Source organism: Neoarius graeffei, chromosome 1 (genome assembly GCF_027579695.1).
Source record: "Neoarius graeffei isolate fNeoGra1 chromosome 1, fNeoGra1.pri, whole genome shotgun sequence".
NCBI classification, from domain to species: domain Eukaryota; kingdom Metazoa; phylum Chordata; class Actinopteri; order Siluriformes; family Ariidae; genus Neoarius; species Neoarius graeffei.
The window spans coordinates 4,351,665-4,371,029 of NC_083569.1; the positions used below are offsets into that span (position 1 = coordinate 4,351,665).

At 41.2% G+C, this 19,365-nt stretch overlaps 1 protein-coding gene across 1 annotated transcript; it reads left to right on the forward strand.

Annotated features, from left to right (window-relative positions):
- Positions 1–1,195: 1,195 nt before the first annotated feature.
- zbtb41 (zinc finger and BTB domain containing 41) lies at positions 1,196–19,011 on the forward strand. Its single transcript, XM_060928473.1, has 11 exons — positions 1,196–1,335; positions 3,603–4,768; positions 10,065–10,272; positions 10,742–10,811; positions 10,910–11,057; positions 11,147–11,276; positions 13,025–13,120; positions 15,335–15,441; positions 16,318–16,423; positions 16,574–16,662; positions 17,901–19,011. Exons 2-11 carry the CDS (start codon positions 3,646–3,648, stop codon positions 18,386–18,388), a joined length of 2,565 nt encoding a protein of 854 aa, XP_060784456.1. The 5' UTR covers positions 1,196–1,335; positions 3,603–3,645; the 3' UTR covers positions 18,389–19,011.
- Positions 19,012–19,365: the final 354 nt, after the last annotated feature.

A 19,365-nucleotide genomic window follows, 5' to 3' on the forward strand; every position in this document is an offset into this window, starting at 1 on the left:
TCAAAAAATATGTATTTTCCCTTTTCACAGCATGCATTGTTTGAATGGTTGCCATGACAACATATGCAAAGATTTCCAACAACATTTTGTGGCAAAAAAATTCCATAACAGTCTACTTCAACGTGATACCAAATAAAAGTAAATTCATTGCAGTTAGAAAAATAGTGTCCAGGTTGAGAGAGTTACATTAATCATATAGAAAAACGCATAATAATTAATATGTCTAGTATCGAATTCTAGTTTTGTCCATTGCATATTCACATCTAAAAAGTACATCCCACCCAACAACATGGCTCTGCCTCGCCTGAGGGCACCGTGTATGTTAAACCTAGACTACACGTAAGCCACCCAAACACTAGTAATTAGCCCGGTGCCAGGTAGCCTGAACACCACCTAACAGGGTTTACGTGTAGGCTAGGTGCTAGGCTACATGTATAATTTGTCATTTATCTCGCATACGATATCTTTAAACTTTTGGAAAAGTTACCTGAGACAAAATGTTCGCCACACAAACGCGTGTGTTCGGTGGGCTGCCAATTCTCTTGCCTGATTGCCGCGATCCACTTTTCGCGACGCTGTTGATCAGCCGGGAACCTATGGAACGTTAATCCAGGTTTATCCCCTCTTCTGTTGTGGCAGCTAACTGCACAACACATATCAGGCATTCTACGATAAAAGTAAGCGATGAAGATGGATATTACAAGTGTTGTTTGCTGATAAGCGTGGCTTTGTTTGACCTCCAAAATGGCGGCGTAAACAGTATCACGTGACCCTATGACGTCAGGTCGAAAACCTCTATAGATGTTATTCCTTTTGTTGATCTGCATAGCTTGTTACAAGAGGAGTTTCTTTAGATTTCTCCTTAACCCAGTCTGTAATTTGTAGGAATTTGAAGAGACTATAATTAGTTATTGGAAGTTAGCAAAAGTATCATTAATGTGTAAATCAGCAACTGTTTGGCTCTTTCTATCTTTCCACCCCTGCAATACTGAGTCAGCAAAACGGTTTCTTTGACCAGAATCCATTTGGTATGTTTCGTAACATTTTCACTGAGTGTTGTTTTATACTCGGTATCGATATCGAAATCACAATTATAGTATCGTGGCATATCGTGCACTAAATAGTGCACAGACGCCATTATTATATCGTCTTATTTAACATTTGGCAAGTGGAAACAACCAATGAGCACTCAACTTATTGCGACGTCAGGACTATTGAACAGGAGGAGGCGCAGCGCCTGTCTGTTTTGTTGTTCGCTCACTGTTTACTGATGGAAAACACATTCCAGTTTGTTTTTCTAGCGGCATAAATATCACAGGAAGCTGTTTAATAAAGGTAGGAACCACAGAGAGCTACATTAAGCTTTACTACAGCCTTCCGAGGGACACTGTAGTGTCGTTAGTCGGCGTTCTCCCTCTAAAGGGGGACCTTTATCTGTTCCGGTGTGGGGCCGTTTCCTACATTTGCAGGACCCCTTTTTTGGTTGCGTTGCTGTGTGCCTGATTTAAAATAATACAATATCGATTCGCATAATAATCACCGGTACATTGAATAAGCTATACAACAGCCGAAAATATAGACTTAATAATAAATACATACGTAACAAAATGCAGTATTTTAGTCTTTTGCATCTTGAGGACCCTTTGGTACCTGCCGTATCCGCCTGATTTAAAATCACACCACTCGCTAGCATAGCTCAAGCTATGCTAATGTTTAGCTTTCTGTACGATATGGAGAGAAAACAAAACCCATTTTATTTCACCTTTGGATTGAATCATGATAAATAACACTTGGAACGTTACTACTCTTATTATAGAATAGTAAATATTATTATTATTATAATAAAAACAATAAATAATAATAATAATAGTTTTACATCTGACTGTGACAAAGCACTGACACTGGAGACTCCTTCCATAAACGTCTCCTTACATTAAACATTGTTGAAATAAAATTTCTGGGTGTGATTGTTGATCATAAAGTCTGCTGGAAACCGCATATTAATCATGTTAAAGCAAAAATAGCAAAGATTACTGCAATTTTGGGGAAAGCAAGACACATTGTGGACTATAAATCACTACATACTCTGTATAATGCACTCATACTTCCATATCTGAGCTAATGTGTGGAGATATGGGGTAATACCTACAAATCTAACCTGCAGCCGTTATGCACATTACAAAAAAGAGCAATAAGAATTGTCAATAATACGGGATATCTTGAGCATACAAACGCATTATTCGTAAAAGCGCACAGTCTGAAATTCACGGATCTGGTTAAACACAAGACTGCACAAATTATGTATAAAGCAAGACATAACCTTCTTCCGGGTGAGGTACAAAATACGTTTATGGAAAGGCAGGGTGGGTATAACCTGAGAGGGGAAATGAATTTTAAGAGAGTAAATGTTAGAACAACTATGAAAAGTATGTGCATAACAGTCTGTGGGGTGAAATTGTGGAATGGTCTGGAAAATGAACTCAAAAATAGCACCAATATAAAACTGTTTAAAAAATTATATAAAAACATGTTAATAAAAATATATGAGAATGAGGACAGGCAGACTATATAGGTGATGATGAAATTGAGAGTAAGTCTGTGACTGGTCTTCTTGTATTTAGTGTATAGTTATAGGTATGTGTATATGTATGTACTGTATATATGTATTGTATGTGTGTCTATATGCATAACATAAGTATCTGTATATATGATTTGATTTGGTCGATATTATACCATGTCGGTATGTTTTGGTATGTTGGTATATTTTCTTTTTTGTTTATTGCTTTTGTTTTCTTTTGTATATATAGTTTATTATGGTGGAAAGTGACATTTGATTAGCGGTGGTATAGAGGGTTAGGATTGGATAAGTTATTACTTCTTCCTAATCCTTTCTGAACATTGTTATGTTATTGCCTTGTGGCTACGCTATTCTGTTTGTTTATGACGATGTTTTGATTATTGCATTTTTTATTTAAATTTTTATTTTTATATCTTTCTTCTTTATTGTTCAAAATAAAGTAATCAATCAATCAAAAAAAAAAACACTGATAAACCTGTAAGGGTAGTATCTGACTGGGCTGCGACAGCCCACAACTAGTTGGAGACGCAACAAGTGCGATAAAACATGCGAATTTTCACTTGGAATCAGACTGAATTGATATTCGCATATTTTACCGCAATCGTCGTGTCTCCAACTAGTCACAGGCTGTCGCAGCCTGGCTTTCCGTCGGCAGGCAGGGAAGTAGAGGAAGCCTCACGGAAACTGACTTGAGAAGGGTTCGCGACGGCTTTGCGGCTATTTTGAGAGAAATTTTGTCGCACGAATTTTTTGAACATGTTCAAAATTTCAGCGACGAAGGAGCGACACTTTGCGAGGAAATTGAGAAGCCCCGCGAATGTTTCAAGACACTTTTGAAACTCTCGCAAATGACGTTCGCAAGCTGTCGCAGCCCAGTGAGATACTGGCTTCAGCTGTGATTTGTCAGAGCTGCTGTTGTAGAAAATTAATCAACCCCTTCTGACCAATCAGATTTGAGAATTCAGATACACTGTACAGTATTTGTTGTTCTTTTTTACACTGAAATGATTTCCTCCTCTTGTAGTATTCACATCTCCAATGTTGAACTCTTCTGTGAAATCCTAAAGATGAAGAAGAAAGTGAAGCACAACATGGCGAAGAAAAAGGTGGGCATAGAGGCAGAAGCTTCAGCACCTACAGTGGATAAGTGTGAGGTCTCAACCGGTGATGAGTCTGCACAGGGAAAACGGCGTCTACGAATTTCGCAAAGTGACAGCTGCTTCCTTGAGTTCTTAAACAAGGACCGGCGTGCACTGCCTTCGTTTTGCGACATAGCCATCACTGTTCATGGGGAAATGTACCCGGCACACAAGGTGGTGTTAGCGTTCGGGAGCAGCTACTTCCATGCAAAACTGAGTAAAAACCCTCAGCTGGACCATATGACTTTTGACAATGTAGATAGCTCCACATTTGAACACTTACTCAACTTTCTATACACGTCTGAAATGGAGGTACAGCAGAGTGAAATCCCGTCTTTATCCGAGGCTGCGTGCTTCTTTGACATGATGGAGGCAGTGAATCTTCTAGCAGGTGAAGCAACACCAAACACAACACCGGAAGAAACCGAGAAAGAGGAGGCACTGCCAGTGGAAGAACCTCAGAGTTCTTCTTCAGGAGAGCTTAAGAAGCCTCAAACTCCTGAAGAGACCCAGTGTTTGCTGTGCAGCCGGACATTTTGCTATAAAAAGTCATTGGAGAACCACATGGCCAAGATGCACAGCCAAGTTGAGGTCATTGAAACGGCGGCTTCTTCGAGCAGCAAACGCACATCAACCCGTCAGAGGACAACAATGAGAAAATTCGAAAGCCAGGAGAGCAAGAACTGCCTTGGAATGGAGAACCACAGGAAAAAGGATGCACATGTGGACGAAGGAACTAGCTCTGTCGAAGAGGAAGAAGAAGAGGAAGAAGAAGAAGAAGATGATGATGATGATGAAAAAAACCAGCATGAACAAAGCAAAGAAAGAGAACAAAAAGAAGCAGAAACAAGTGTGAGAACTGAGGAAGATCCAGATTGCAGAAAGGAGGTAGAGTCAAGCTCTAGTCATGTGACCAAGGACCATGATGCAGCCGTGGCTCAGAGCAGTGGCGGCCATGTTTACCCAGAGGGCCTTGCTCCAGTGATCATCCAAAGTGGCAACAAAAAGAATCTCAAATGCCCAAAGTGTGACAAGACATTTGACCGTATAGGTGAGAGTCTTAATAATGGAGTTTATCAGTCACTGAACAAGAAAGTATTTAAAAAAAAATAGAATTTTACTCAGCAGTGCTGTTCATAAAGATTGTTTGTAAAGTGTCTTATATCTGAAATAATTCTTTCAGTAAGAATAGACTTGGGGCGGCACAGTGGTGTAGTGGTTAGCACTGTCGCCTCACAGCAAGAAGGTCCGGGTTCGAGCCCCGTGGCCGGCGAGGGCCTTTCTGTGCGGAGTTTGCATGTTCTCCCCGTGTCCGTGTGGGTTTCCTCCGGGTGCTCCGGTTTCCCCCACAGTCCAAAGACATGCAGGTTAGGTTAACTGGTGACTCTAAATTGACCGTAGGTGTGAATGTGAGTGTGAATGGTTGTCTGTGTCTATGTGTCAGCCCTGTGATGACCTGGCGACTTGTCCAGGGTGTACCCCGCCTTTCGCCCGTAGTCAGCTGGGATAGGCTCCAGCTTGCCTGCGACCCTGTAGAACAGGATAAAGCGGCTACAGATAATGAGATGAGCTTTTCACAGTCATGATTACTGTAAAGAGCAGCCGTGGGATTGGTTGTGGGGTAAGGGTGCTGTGACAGACAGCAGAGGGCGGTGAACATTACAAATAGCTCCTCAGTGGACAAATCTATCTTGTTCACAGACGGTGTTTCTACAATCGTTTAGATATTAACATATGAGTGCTTCCACGCTTATGGGTACTGAAATGGGGACATGAACTTATTCACCTAAAACCATTTCTTTTTTTACCATCAGGTTACAAAACATGTAATCTTTAATGAATGATATGTTAAAAGATAACTTTAATTTTCTGAGATGTAATAAAAACATATTTATATGCCAAAGTCAAGCCTATGAGTTCCAAAATGATGTCTGTTACATTACTTCTGTTACGATTGTCCATCTCGCGTCTGTTACAAATTAATTACAATCTAGCTATATACCATGTTAATCTTATTGAAAGAATGTGTATGTTTATTCTACTACACATGTTTATTAATTATATTTGCTAAAACATCACCTTCCTATGTTTCAAAAAGTAATTCTACATTGTTAAAATTGAGAATATATATGTCCACAACACTTCTGTTACGTTCTGACTTTGGCATATAAATATGTTTTTATTACATCTCAGAAAATTAAAGTTATCTTTTAACATATCATTCATTAAAGATTACATGTTTTGTGACCTGATGGTAAAAAAAGAAATGGTTTTAGGTGAATTTTTAAAAATAAGTTCATGTCCCCATTTCAGTACCCATAAGCGTGGAATCACTCATATACATTACTTCCACTGTGTCAGTTCATATCGACTCCATTAGCTTATTTATCAAACACACAGTTTTAGACATTTTATGCTATTTGAGGAATAATTTGACTAAGTTTTCATAAATGAAGTGTGAAAGAGCAGCTGGTGAAGGGTATTATCTCTATTCGGATGGTATTAATTTCTGTTGGTGACACTTGCATTGCAGAATTTAAGTATTTGCGTGCCTCTGCCTCCTCTGTTATAAAACTTTCATGTGCTTGTCTTAAACTCCTTTATGAGAAAGCTTTACATATGTATGTCTCCACCTCTTCCGTGAGAAATCCTTTACATATTTGCATGTCTTTGCGTCCTCTGTGATAAAACTAGCATATTAAAATTATGCAAGTCTCTGCCTGCTCAGTGATCAAACTTTTCATGTTTGCATATCCCTGCCTCCTTTTTTTTTTACAGAACTTTTCCCACATTTGCATGTCTCCACCTCCTTTGTTCCATAACTTTGCATATATGTGCATGTCTCCGCCTCCCATGAAATATGAAATGTTCAGATATTGGCCTATTTCTGAATCCTATACTGTAAAGCTATTTGAATTTTTTTGCATGTTTTGGCCTCCTCTCCTTTCACATATTCGCATGTTCCCACCTCCTCTATTACAAAACATACATCTGGATGTGGGCAGCACGGTGGTGTAGTGGTTAGCGCTGTCGCCTCACAGCAAGAAGGTCCGGGTTCGAGCCCCGTGGCCAGCGAGGGCCTTTCTGTGCGGAGTTTGCATGTTCTCCCCGTGTCCGTGTGGGTTTCCTCCGGGTGCTCCGGTTTCCCCCACAGTCCAAAGACATGCAGGTTAGGTTAACTGGTGACTCTAAATTGACCGTAGGTGTGAGTGTGAATGGTTGTCTGTGTCTATGTGTCGGCCCTGTGATGACCTGGCGACTTGTCCAGGGTGAACCCCGCCTTTCACCCGTAGTCAGCTGGGATAGGCTCCAGCTTGCCTGCGACCCTGTAGAACAGGATAAAGCGGCTAGAGATAATGAGATGAGATGAGACATCTGGATGTATTCCTTACTTGTTAGCTGCACTAGCCTTGTAAGTCCAGTGAATCAAACTTCAGCCTCTGTAGATGTACAACCCCAATTCCAAAAAAATTTGGACACTGTGTAAAACATAAATAAAAGCAGAATGCAATGATTTGCAAATCATGGAAAGCCTATATTTCATTGAAAATAGTACAACGACAGCATATCAAATGTTGAAACTGAGACATTTGATTGTTTTTAAAAACAGGGGCAACAAAAGACTGAAAAAGTTGTGTCATGCGAAAAAAATTAAGTTAATTGGCAACAGGTCAGTAAGATGATTGGGTATAAAAAGAGCATCCCAGAGAGGCGGAGTCTCTCAGAAGTAAAGATGGGGCGTGGTTCACCGCTCTTTGAAAGACTGCGTGGGCAAACAGTGCAACAATTTAAGAATAACGTTCCTCGATGTAAAACTGCACAGAATTTGTGGATCGCATCATCTGCGGTCCATAATATCATTAAAAGATTCAGAGAATCTGGAGAAATCTCTGTATGCAAGAGACAAGGCTGAAAACTGACATTGGATGCCTGTGATCTTCAGGCCCTCAGGAAACACTGCATTAAAAGCAGACACGTGTCTGTAGTGGAAATATCCAGAAACACGGCCACCTTCTTTGGGCCCGAGCTCTTTTATGATGGACTGAGGCAAAGTGGAAAATTGTCCCGAGGTCTGACGAATCAAAAGTAGAAATTCTTTTTAGAAATCATGGACACCACGTCCTCCAGGCTAAAAAGGAGAGGGACCATCCGGCTTGTTATCAGCGCACAGTTCAAAAGCATTCAGTGTCTGTGATGGTATGAGGGTGCGTTAGTGCACATGACATGGGTAGCTTGTACATCTGGGAAGGCATCATTAATGCTGAATGATATATACACGTTTCAGAGCAATATGCTGCCATCCAGACTAAATCTTTTTCAGGGAAGACCTTCCTTCTTTCAGCAAGACAACGCCAAACCGCTTTCTGCACGTATTAAAACTGCATAGCTCCATAGTAAAAGAGTCTGGATACAAAACTGGCCTGCTGAAGTCTAGACCTGTCTCCCATTTAAAACATTTGGCATATTATGAAACGCAACATATGACAAATGAGACCCTGAACTGTTGCGCAACTGAAATTGTATATCAGGCAAGAATGGAACAACATTTCTCTTTCAAAACTACAGCAATTGGTCGTCTCAGTTCCCAAACGTTTACAGAGTGGTGTTAAAAGTAGAAGTGATGGAACAAAGTGGTAAACACGCCCCGTCCCAACTTTTCTGAAACATGTTGCTGACATCAAATTCAAAATGAGCATATATTTTTCCAAAAAAAAAAAATTCTCAGTTTCAACATTTGATATGTTGTCTTTGTACCATTTTTATCGAAATACACCAGGGGCGATTTCTCAGAGACAACAAGGGAAGCCGAGCTTCCCCTAAAATTCTCTCCCCAAACTGCGGCATCTACGACATTGAATTCTCATTAAAACAATAACTTGCATAACATAATATATGCCCAAGATTGTATTTATGTTCATAACTATCCTGTAACTTATTTGAGTGATGTCTGACGAACTTGCAGTTCGCTACGAGAATCACCTTTGCTGCCAGGCTGTAACCTTTCTTATTTCAATGGGCTCTATGGACTGGCAGCAGCGTTGCCAGATTGGGCGGTTTTAAGTGCATTTTGGCGGGTTTTGAATATATTTTGGGATGGAAAACGTCAGCAGTATCTGGCAACACTGACTGGCAGCCGGGTATCCGTTGCAGTCTATGAGACGGCTCTGAACAGCCAATTTCGGCTAGTTGTTATTGGTTAAAATCAACAAAATCGTCACTTCCAGGGAAGCCGGGCTTCTCTGGGACTAAACAAGACAGTGGGAGGGACAAGAAGCCGGGCTGATGAAGGATTATTGGAGGTAGTGTTTGAAAGACATGAGGAGGGCGGTACTTCAGCGAGGAACACGGAAGTATGATCAGTCAGTCCCTAGCGGATGTCGAGAAAGTGTAGTCGTGTGCCAAAGTGCTGTCCGAATTTCTTTTCATATAAACGTTTCTTCTCATTGATGTCTCTGTACATTACTCTGTAAATAAATGTAAATATTACTCGTTGTGCTCTGTTAACTTTCATCCATTCTATCAGTTTGATCATTCGTGAATTCACTCGTTTATTTCATTTGTAGTTCAATCTGGTTGTAGGCTAGCTTGAGCCTTATTGGGATCTGCAGTGCTAGCTGCTAACAGAAATTGGTGAAGTCTCTGGAAAGCACAACCAGCTGGTATGACAGGGTCACAGACCATTTTCTGGAAAAGGAGCGGAGGGCAGAATTTGTGTATAAATAGTGTTCATGTTCATGAATCTGAAGTGTGTATATTGTTCAGTAATGTTAAGAGAATGGTGGGCTCTGTGTTATAGGTTATACCTGGGTATAATATTCAAGGTTCTGTGTGTTGCATAGCCTACCTGGTTATGAATTTCCAGACTGTGTTGCAGAAGATGTTCAAGGATGTGTTGCACAGCTGGGTGTTGTGTTAAAGACTCTGTGTTGCATATCAGGGTATGATGTTCAAGGCTCTTCGTCGAATAGCCAGTGATTTTTGGATGTTTGATATTTTTGATTAAGGATATGAGGCACTAGCCTGGCAAGCCAGACTATAACATGAAATGTACAACTAAAAATACTTTCTGCCACTAGGTAGGGTTGTCTAGTTCACTGTGCTAATGGGGCACACTTTTCTATGCTTTGATATCCGGCCTACAGGTTTTACGATGAATGCGTAAAATGGGCTTCCCCTGTTTTAAAAACCAGCAGCCGCCACTGAAATACACTATCGGGTTTCCATGATTTGCAAATGATCGCATTCTGTTTTTTATTTATAGTTTACACAGCGTCCCAACTTTTTTGGAATTGGGGTTGTAAATGTGTTCAGGTCTGATCAGTTGCTCTGTTATCTTCATATCACAGGAAAATATGAGAGTCACACACGAGTGCACACGAGAGAAAAGCCGTTTCAGTGTGATGTGTGTCTGCAGCGCTACTCCACCAAATCCAACCTCACCGTGCACAAGAAGAAACACACCGCTGATGCTCCGGTGCAGAGAAAAGATCACAAGTGTCCATTCTGCAACAAACTCCACGCCAGCAGAAAGACACTGGGCAAGCATGTTAAAAGGTGAGTGTGAGGTGTATTATATCACTTCGTGCTTTATGCTTCCATTAAAAAAAAAAAATCACGCATACTTTTTATTTCTCAAGACATAAAACTGAAAAGAGTTAAAGGAGGTATAAGAAAGGTTAGACTCTTCTCTCAAGAAGAAGAAGTTCTCCGTGAAAAATTAATCAACTCTGGAGGGAAATAAACATTGTAGAAACAATGCCACTGCGAATGCGAGCTGTAATCAAAGCTAAATATTCTTGTGTGGGACTTTATTTTTGTACACGTGACAAATAAATCCTTCTTCTTCAACATTATGTTCCCTTTGTGACCTTTCACACAAATTGAGCCAAACAAACAAGTACAGATTTACAAGTGCTTTGCAGAAGATGTGGAGCTTTTTAACTTTGATTCAGGTATAAATTGTGTGTGTGTGTGTGTGGGTGGGTGTGTGTGTGTGTCTGTGGGTGTCTGTGGGTGGGTGTAGGTTCCATCCTGACCACATGCAGGAGTTTGTGAGTATGAGGAAAAGGAAGAGCGAAGGCTGGAAATGTGACGTGAGTTTTTTCAGACTAAGAAACATTCATCCATCACCTCATTCCTGGTCGTTATATAATAATAATAATAATAATAAATGTCATTATTCGTGTTGTAGATCTGCCACAAGTCATTCACGCGGCGCCCCCACCTGGAGGAGCACATGATCTTACACTCTCAGCACCGGCCATTTAAATGCGCCTACTGCGACGACTACTTTAAGTCCCGCTTTGCTCGACTCAAACACCAAGAAAAGTACCACTTAGGTGCCAACACTTCCTGTTTTGGTTTCTCCTGTGGTTAAAAAAAAAGTTTCATGGTTTGGTTTGGTGTTTCACGTTACGTGTTTTTGCAGGACCTTTCCCGTGTGACATCTGTGGACGGCAGTTTAACGACACCGGCAACAGGAAGCGGCACATCGAGTGCACACACGGAGGGAAGAGGAAGTGGACGTGCTTCCTGTGCGGCAAGTCGGTCCGAGAGAGGTGAGCAAGAGTTACGGAGCCCATCACAGATAGTGTCACATCTTTGCACGTATCTTGAAAACTGGGTAAGGTTTCATCACATGTCACGACGTTGTTGTGTTATTGTGATCCACATCACAGTATCACATATTGATGCACTCGTTACGGTTTCTATCGCAACGTTTCTGGAAGGAGTCTCCAGTTTCAGAGGTGAAACTGCAACGTGGAGTTTTGTGATATTTTCAGGACAGAGGAGTTTGCAGTTTCTCACGAACACCATTTTTATCTTAATAATATTGAGAGGATAAAGAGAAGCTGGTGAGGGAACGACTGTTTATAGCTGCTGTAATGTACGTGAGAACGGGAACTAACTTTCAATGTTGGCTGTTAGCATGCTAGCTGTTAGCATGTTAGCATTAGCATGTTAACAGTTAACATGCTAACCATAGTATGTTAGCGTGCTAACCATAGCATGTTAACTGTTAGCATGTTAGCCATAGTAAGTTAGCCTGTTAGCCTTAGCTTTAATATGCTAGCATGCGAACGCTTAGCATGTTAGCCATAGCATGTTAATGTGTTTGCCTTAGCATGTTAACATGCTTACGACTAACGTTATCATTAGCATGTTAGCATGCTAACAGTTAGTATGTTAGCCATAGTATGTATGCTAACTGTTAGCATATTAGCCTTAGCATGTTAACGCTTAGCCATAATGTGTTAATGTTTGCCTTAGCATGTTAGCTGTTAGCATGTTAGCATTACCATGTTAGCATGTTAACCACTGTATGTTAGCATGTTAGCCTTAGCATGTTAGCATGCTAACAGTTAACCTTAGTCATTAGCATGCTAGCTGTTAGTATGTTAGCATTAGCATGTTAGAATGCTAACAGTTAGCATCTTAGCCATAGTATGTTAGCGTATTAGCCATAAGCATTTTAGCATGCTAGCTGTTAGCATGTTAGCATTAATATGTTAGCATGTTAGCCATCATATGTTAGCATGTTAGCATTAGCGTGTTAGTATGCTCACAGTTAACATGTTAGTCATTAGCATGCTAGCTGTTAGCATGCTAGCTGTTAGCATGCTAGCTGTTAGCATGTTAGCATTAGCATGTTAGAATGCTAACAGTTAGCATCTTAGCCATAGTATGTTAGCGTATTATCCGTAAGCATTTTCGCATACTAGTTCTTAGCATGTTAGCATTTAGATTAGATTAGATAGAACTTTACTGATCCCTTTGGGAGGATTCCCTCAGGGAAATTAAAAAATTTGCATGTTAGCATGGTAGCTGTGAGCATGCTCTCTGTTCACCTGTTAGCAGTTAGGATGTTAGCATGCTTGATGTTAGTGGTTTGCTGTGTCGCCCCAATCCCGCTGTGAGCTCAGCCATTTAAAACAGGTTTTAGAGCGGGACGTCTCATGTCTGATTCAGTTACTGTTGGTGACCCTCTGCTGCAGCTCAGCAAGCACGCTGTGCATTTTCTCTGCGGAAATGCAGTTTAGTTTATAAATAAAAACGGTAAGCATTGGCAAATCGCTGTGGTATAAGAGGAATAAAACACGTCAGGAAGGGAACAGTAACTCTGCTTTTATGATTGTTTTTCTGTACCAGTACGTAAAAATGTAATTGATGGACCTGTGTCTCGAGTATATATATCTTTTTCAAAAAAGTAATTCACACCTGATGACCTATCCAACCTGAGGGGGGTTAAAGGGCTTAGATTTGAGCATCACAGTCTTGTGATCACCCGCCACTTTTCCTTTCGTAGGACGACATTACGGGAGCACCTAAGGATCCACAGTGGGGAGAAACCACACCTGTGCAGCATCTGCGGACAAAGTTTCCGCCATGGCAGCTCCTACAGGTGCGGAGAAGGTTCCGGAGATGTGTGCTGTACATTACTGCCCTCCTGAGGGCGAATGTTGTAACTGCACTGACTTTAAAGCTGCCATTTCTATGAAATCATGACCAATAAATACAGTGCCTTGAAAAAGTATTCATACCCCTTGAACTTTTTCACATTTTTCCACCTTACAACCACGAACTTAAAAGTTTTTTACTGAGATTTTATGTGATAGACCAACACAGAGTAGCCCATAATTGTGAAGTGAAACGAAAATGATAAATGGTCTTCAAATTTTTAAACAAATAAAAATCTGAAAAATGTGATGTGTATTAGTATTCAGCCCCCCTGCATCAATACTTTGTAGAGCCACCTTTTGCTGCAATTACAGCTGCAAGTCTTTTGTGGTATGTCTCTACCAGCTTTGCACATCTAGACACTGAAATTTTTGCCCATTTTTCTTTGCAAAATAGCTCAAGCTCAGCCAGGTTGGATGGAGAGCGTCTGTGAACAGCAATTTTCAAGTCTTGCCACAGATGCTCAATGGGATTTAGGTCTGGACTTTGACTGGGCCATTCTAACACATGAATATTCTTTGATCTAAACCATTCCATTGTAGCTCTGGCTGTATGTTTAGGGTCATTGTCTTGCTGGAAGGTGAATCTCCTTCCCAGTCTCAAGTCTTTTGCAGCCTCCAACAGGTTTTCTTCCAGGATTGCCCTGTATTTAGCTCCATCCATCTTCCCATCAACTCTGACCAGCTTCCCTGTCCCTGCTGAAGAAAAGCATCCCCATCGCATGATGCTGCCACCACCATGTTTCACAGTGGGGATGGTGTGTGCAGGGTGATGAGCAGTGTTAGTTTTCCGCCACACATAGCGCTTTGCATTTAGGCCAAAAAGTTCAACTTTGGTCTCATCTGACCAAAGCACCTTCTTCCACATGTTTGCTGTGTCCCCTACATGGCTTCTGGCAAACTGCAAATGGGACTTCTTATGCCTGTCTTTCAACAATGGCTTTCTTCTTGCCACTCTTCCAAAAAGGCCAGATTTGTGGAGTGTACGACTTATAGTTGTCCTGTGCACAGATTCTCCCACCTGAGCTGTGGATTTCTGCAGCTCCTCCAGAGTGATCATGGGCCTCTTGGCTGCTTCTCTGACCAGTGCTCTCCTCGCTCGCTCTGTCAGTTTAGGTGGACGGCCATGTCTTGGTAGGTTTGCAGTTGTGCCATACTTTTTCCATTTTTGAATGATGGATTGAACAGTGCTTCTTGAGATGTTCAGAGCTTGGGATATTTTTTTATAACCTAACCCTGCTTTAAACTTCTCCAGAACTTTATCCCTGACCTGTCTGGTGAGTTCTTTGGTCTTCATGATGCTGTTTGTTCTTCAGTGTTCTCTAACAAACCACTGAGGCCTTCACAGAACAAGTGTATTTATGCTGAGAGTAAATTACACACATTAGGACTCTATTAACTAATTAGATGACTTCTGACGGCAATTGATTGCACTGGATTGGATTTAGAGGAATCAGAGTACAGGGGGCTGAATACTAACGCACACCACGTTTTTCAGCTTTTTATTTGTTTAAAATTTTGAAGACCATTTATCATTTTCGTTTCACTTCACAATTATGTGCTACTCTGTGTTGGTCTATCACATAAAATCTCAATAAAAAACTTTTAAGTTCGTGGTTGTAAGGTGGAAAAATGTGAAAAAGTTCAAGGGGTATGAATACTTTTTCAAGGCACTGTAATACAGCACAGTTAATAGTTCGAATTAGACATCTGTCGTTTGCAAGAATCTATTTAATTAGATTTTATAAAATGTCTGGCAGAGTAATGTTATTTTGTTAATTAAGAGGAAAAATAATAAAACCATGAAACAGTTTCACTCTTACTTATGCAAATAAGAACAGTCAGTGGTCAAAATGTCGCAAACTGTCGAGAGAAATTCAATGAACCATTTGGGAGTTAGAAAAAGTTGACTCTGCATCAAACAGTCTAGTTATCAAAGGAGCTCGTTAAGCATTTTTAATGACTTTTTAATGTAATAAAGATAAACAGACACAGAGAGCAGATCTGAATTTGCATGTGACAGCACGGAGTCATTCTTTGTACATCACCTGCAACACACACTATCCCACAATCACATGCTAGTTGCATTGCGTTATCTGGGAGATGAGTAAATCAGAGCCTTTTGTTTGTGAGATTTAAGTCATCTTCTGTCCCTTCAGGCTTCATCTTCGCGTCCACCATGACGATAAACGCTACGAGTGCGAAGAATGTGGAAAAGCTTTCATTCGGCACGATCATCTCAAGAAGCACAAGAAAATACACACCGGTAACGTAAAGCTTTTTAACATTTTCGTTTTAAGGTTGTGTGGGTGTGGGCGTGATTCTTTTTTTTCTAGGAATTAAAACACTTTATAGTTTATATTAAAATGTATGACAATGTGTCGATTTTTCATGTTACATGAAAATAAACCTGGACTTTATTGCCTGTTCTTAACAATGATCGCGAGGTGGTAGCTTTATAAAGTAGCTGTAGAAAAAAGGTAGTGTTTTTATGGTCAGGACGATTTTGGAATTTCGCCCTCTCTGGTGGAAAATGGAACTGCAAGCTACTTGGGAAAGAAAGGAGTTTGAGTAATAAGGGTTGTGCTACTGCGTCCTTCTGCGAGTCGGAGCGTTGAAACCTACACCAGAGGAAAAAAGACTGATCAGGCGAGCAGAGGGGCGGAGTCTCTCTCTATCTCTCTGAATTTAAAATAGAAACATTTTGAGAAACTTACTAACACCCCCACCAACTCGCTCAGCAAGTACACAACTGACTGAAGATACAAAACCCGCACAGGATGCATCCTCTGACTGTTATCTATCATCCGCAAACATCCCACAAAACTAAAAAACAAACCTGGGGTTTCTTTCGTCCATCCGTCCTGAATCAGTTTTCTTCTCACCCTCTTGCACTCTCCTTACAATCTCCTGATTGGCTACAGGTCCTGCCAGTCACTCTATAACAACTCTTCTTTCATACCTCTAGTTGTCACCTGATGATTTTTAACAGATATGAGCTGGCGTATAATGGATGATGGATGATGGAGGAGTACACATTTTCCTGCCAGTTTTTATTTATGTATTTAAACAAATAAATCCTACGATCCTGACATGGGCGCGCTATAAACTGCAGTGTAACACACAGTTTGTCCCCCCACAGGCGAAAGAGCGCATCAGTGTGAAGAGTGCGGGAAGTGTTTCAGACGCGCCGATCACCTGAACGTCCACTACAAAAGTATTCACCTGGGAGAGAAAGTGTGGAGAAAGTAAAAACAAACAACAACAACAAAAAAAACCTCACACCTCTACACTTAAATGAAATCAGTATATCGTTTTTGACCGATTATTGGTCTTTGTGCAGAATACAGTTTAAGCACTGCTTAGTTTATCTTACAATGTCTTCTCTGAACGTGCAGGTACAAGGCCGTAGTGCACCAGTGTGAAGTGTGCAAGAAAGAGTTCAGAGGAAAAACCAATCTGATGACACACTTCAGGACACATTCTGGTAACGTTCTCGTTTACACATGTGTGTATCTCACCTCCTGGGGCCAGGAGCTGATGTATAAAAGATAAATCCAGAGCAGCTCATGGTTCACTTCAGTGTTTTTTGTACTGGGTGGAAGAAATAAAGTTTAGGAACTTCTCTCAACCTGTGTTTTCACATTCTGGTCCGTAGTGTAATTTTCTGCCGCAGAGGCAGAGAGGCCACACCTCCTTTTCTAAAACTGACAGTCACAGAAGCCATACCTCCACCCCTAGAATTGTCAAGCACAGAGGCCACGCCTCCATTTTTAAAGACTGAAAGGCAGAGAGACCACATCTTTTTAAGAAAGAAAGCAAAGAGGCCACACCTCCTTTTCTAAAACTGACAGTCACAGAAGCCACACCTCCACCCCTAGAATTGTCAAGCACAGAGGCCACGCCTCCATTTTTAAAGACTGAAAGGCAGAGAGACCACATCTTTTTAAGAAAGAAAGCAAAGAGGCCACACCTCCTTTTCTAAAACTGACAGTCACAGAAGCCACACCTCCACCCCTAGAATAGTCAAGCACAGAGGCCACGCCTCCGTTTTTAAAGACTGAAAGGCAGAGAGACCACATCTTTTTAAGAAAGAAAGCAAAGAGGCCACACCTCCTTTTCTAAAACTGACAGTCACAGAAGCCACGCCTTCTTTTTTGAAGACTGAAAGGCAGACACCCCACCTTTATTAAGATAGAAAGCAAAGAGGCCACACCTCCTTTTCTAAAACTGACAGTCACAGAAGCCACGCCTTCTTTTTTGAAGACTGAAAGGCAGACACCCCACCTTTATTAAGATAGAAAGCAAAGAGGCCACACCTCCTTTTCTAAAACTGACAGTCACAGAAGCCACACCTCCACCCCGGAATTGTCAAGCACAGAGGCCACGCCTCCTTTTTTTAAAGACTGAAAGGCAGAGACCACACCTTTTTTAAGATAGAAAGCAAAGAGGCCACACCTCCTACATTAAGACTGCGCAGCATAAAAGCTCGTATTTACTAAAACTGAGAAGCGCAGAAGCCGTGCCTCATTTTCTAAGATTGACAGACATAGAAGCCACTCCTCCTTCACTGGAACTGACAGGCACAGATGACACGCCTCTTTTAGAGGCCACTCCTCCTTTAAGACTGACAGACATACAGCCACACCCTTTATCCTGCATGTGGTGTAATTTCATGATGAATTTCATTTCATTCCTATCAAACATATGTTTCTTTGTCACCAGGAGAGAAGCCTCACCGCTGTGTGATCTGCAACCAGACTTTCCGCATCAAGAAAACTCTGACTAAGCACATGGTCATCCACTCTGAGGTGCGCCCTTTCAGCTGCCCTCACTGCAGCACCGCCTTCAAACGCAAGGATAAGCTCAAATACCACGTGGACCACGTCCACAGCGCTCGCCCTCTCAACCCGGCCTCGTCCCAAACACCCGAAACGTCCCAAACTTCCAAACCTGCTGACGTGTGTGTCCCTGTCACTTTGGTGCCTGTCCAAATTCCAGAGGAAGCTGGAGCTGAACTGCAGCAGCAGCAGCAGCCAGGTGGATATCAGCCGTCCACTGATCTGGTCTTCCTGGAAAAATACACGCTCACTCCTCAGCCGGCCAACATCGTGCACCCGGTGCGATCGGATCAGATCCTGGACCCGAGGGAGCCCTCGTACCTCAGCACGCTGCTCGGCCTCGACTCCGCCTCCTCCGAGCATACTCAGTAGCGTTTTAAAAGCTCAACTAATAATATCACGGACTTTATTATCATGGACGTTTCCGCTTTTGTCCACATTAAATTCTCTAGGAAGAGTACTCTTAAGTGCAAAAGTTTGCATCCCTTTAAGGTGTAACTAGTAACTAATCAAGCATTTAATATATTTTACAGATAAGTGTGTAGCAGTCAAGAGTGTAATTACAGTTACATCAGATCAGGTATACCACCATGTTGATTAATTTTCAGCTCTAACACATTCGAATAAGTTATCGCTTCTATAGTAGCAGCTCATTCACAGGAAATTGCACCGCAGATGTTCTACATAATCTGTAATAGGCTAATAGTTATAATAATTATAATAAACATGTTTAAAATGTTATTTAGAGAAAACGACAAAACATTTTCATTTTATTTATGTAAATTGTACGCCTGCTTTTTTATTTATTTATTATGTTTTTTTTTTTTTTTGCCATTCCTCCACACATTTCCATAATAATATGCCCTTTGCTACAGAATGCATTTTCCTCAGATCAGGTCTGGAGAGTGAAAGTTTTTCTTTTTTTCCCTTTTGTCACACAATACACACATTGTATTTTTTTGGAATGAAATCTTATTTTTTTGAAGTACATTTTCACTTTTTTTTTTTGCATTCCGAAAGCATTTGGGATGGGGCGGGGCAGGGCAGGGGGAGGGGGTGCATGCAAACTTTTGCTTTCCCATTGTTGTGGTTACCGAGCATGCTCACTTACAGTGGGGCAAAAAAGTATTTAGTCAGCCACCAGTTGTGCAAGTTCTCCCACTTAAAAAGATGAGAGAGGCCTGTAATTTTCATCATAGGTACACTTCAACTATGAGAGACAGAATGGGGGGAAAGAATCCAGGAAATCACATTGTAGGATTTTTAATGAATTAATTGGTAAATTCCTCGGTAAAATAAGTATTTGGTCACCTACAAAGAAGCAAGATTTCTGGCTCTCACAGACCTGT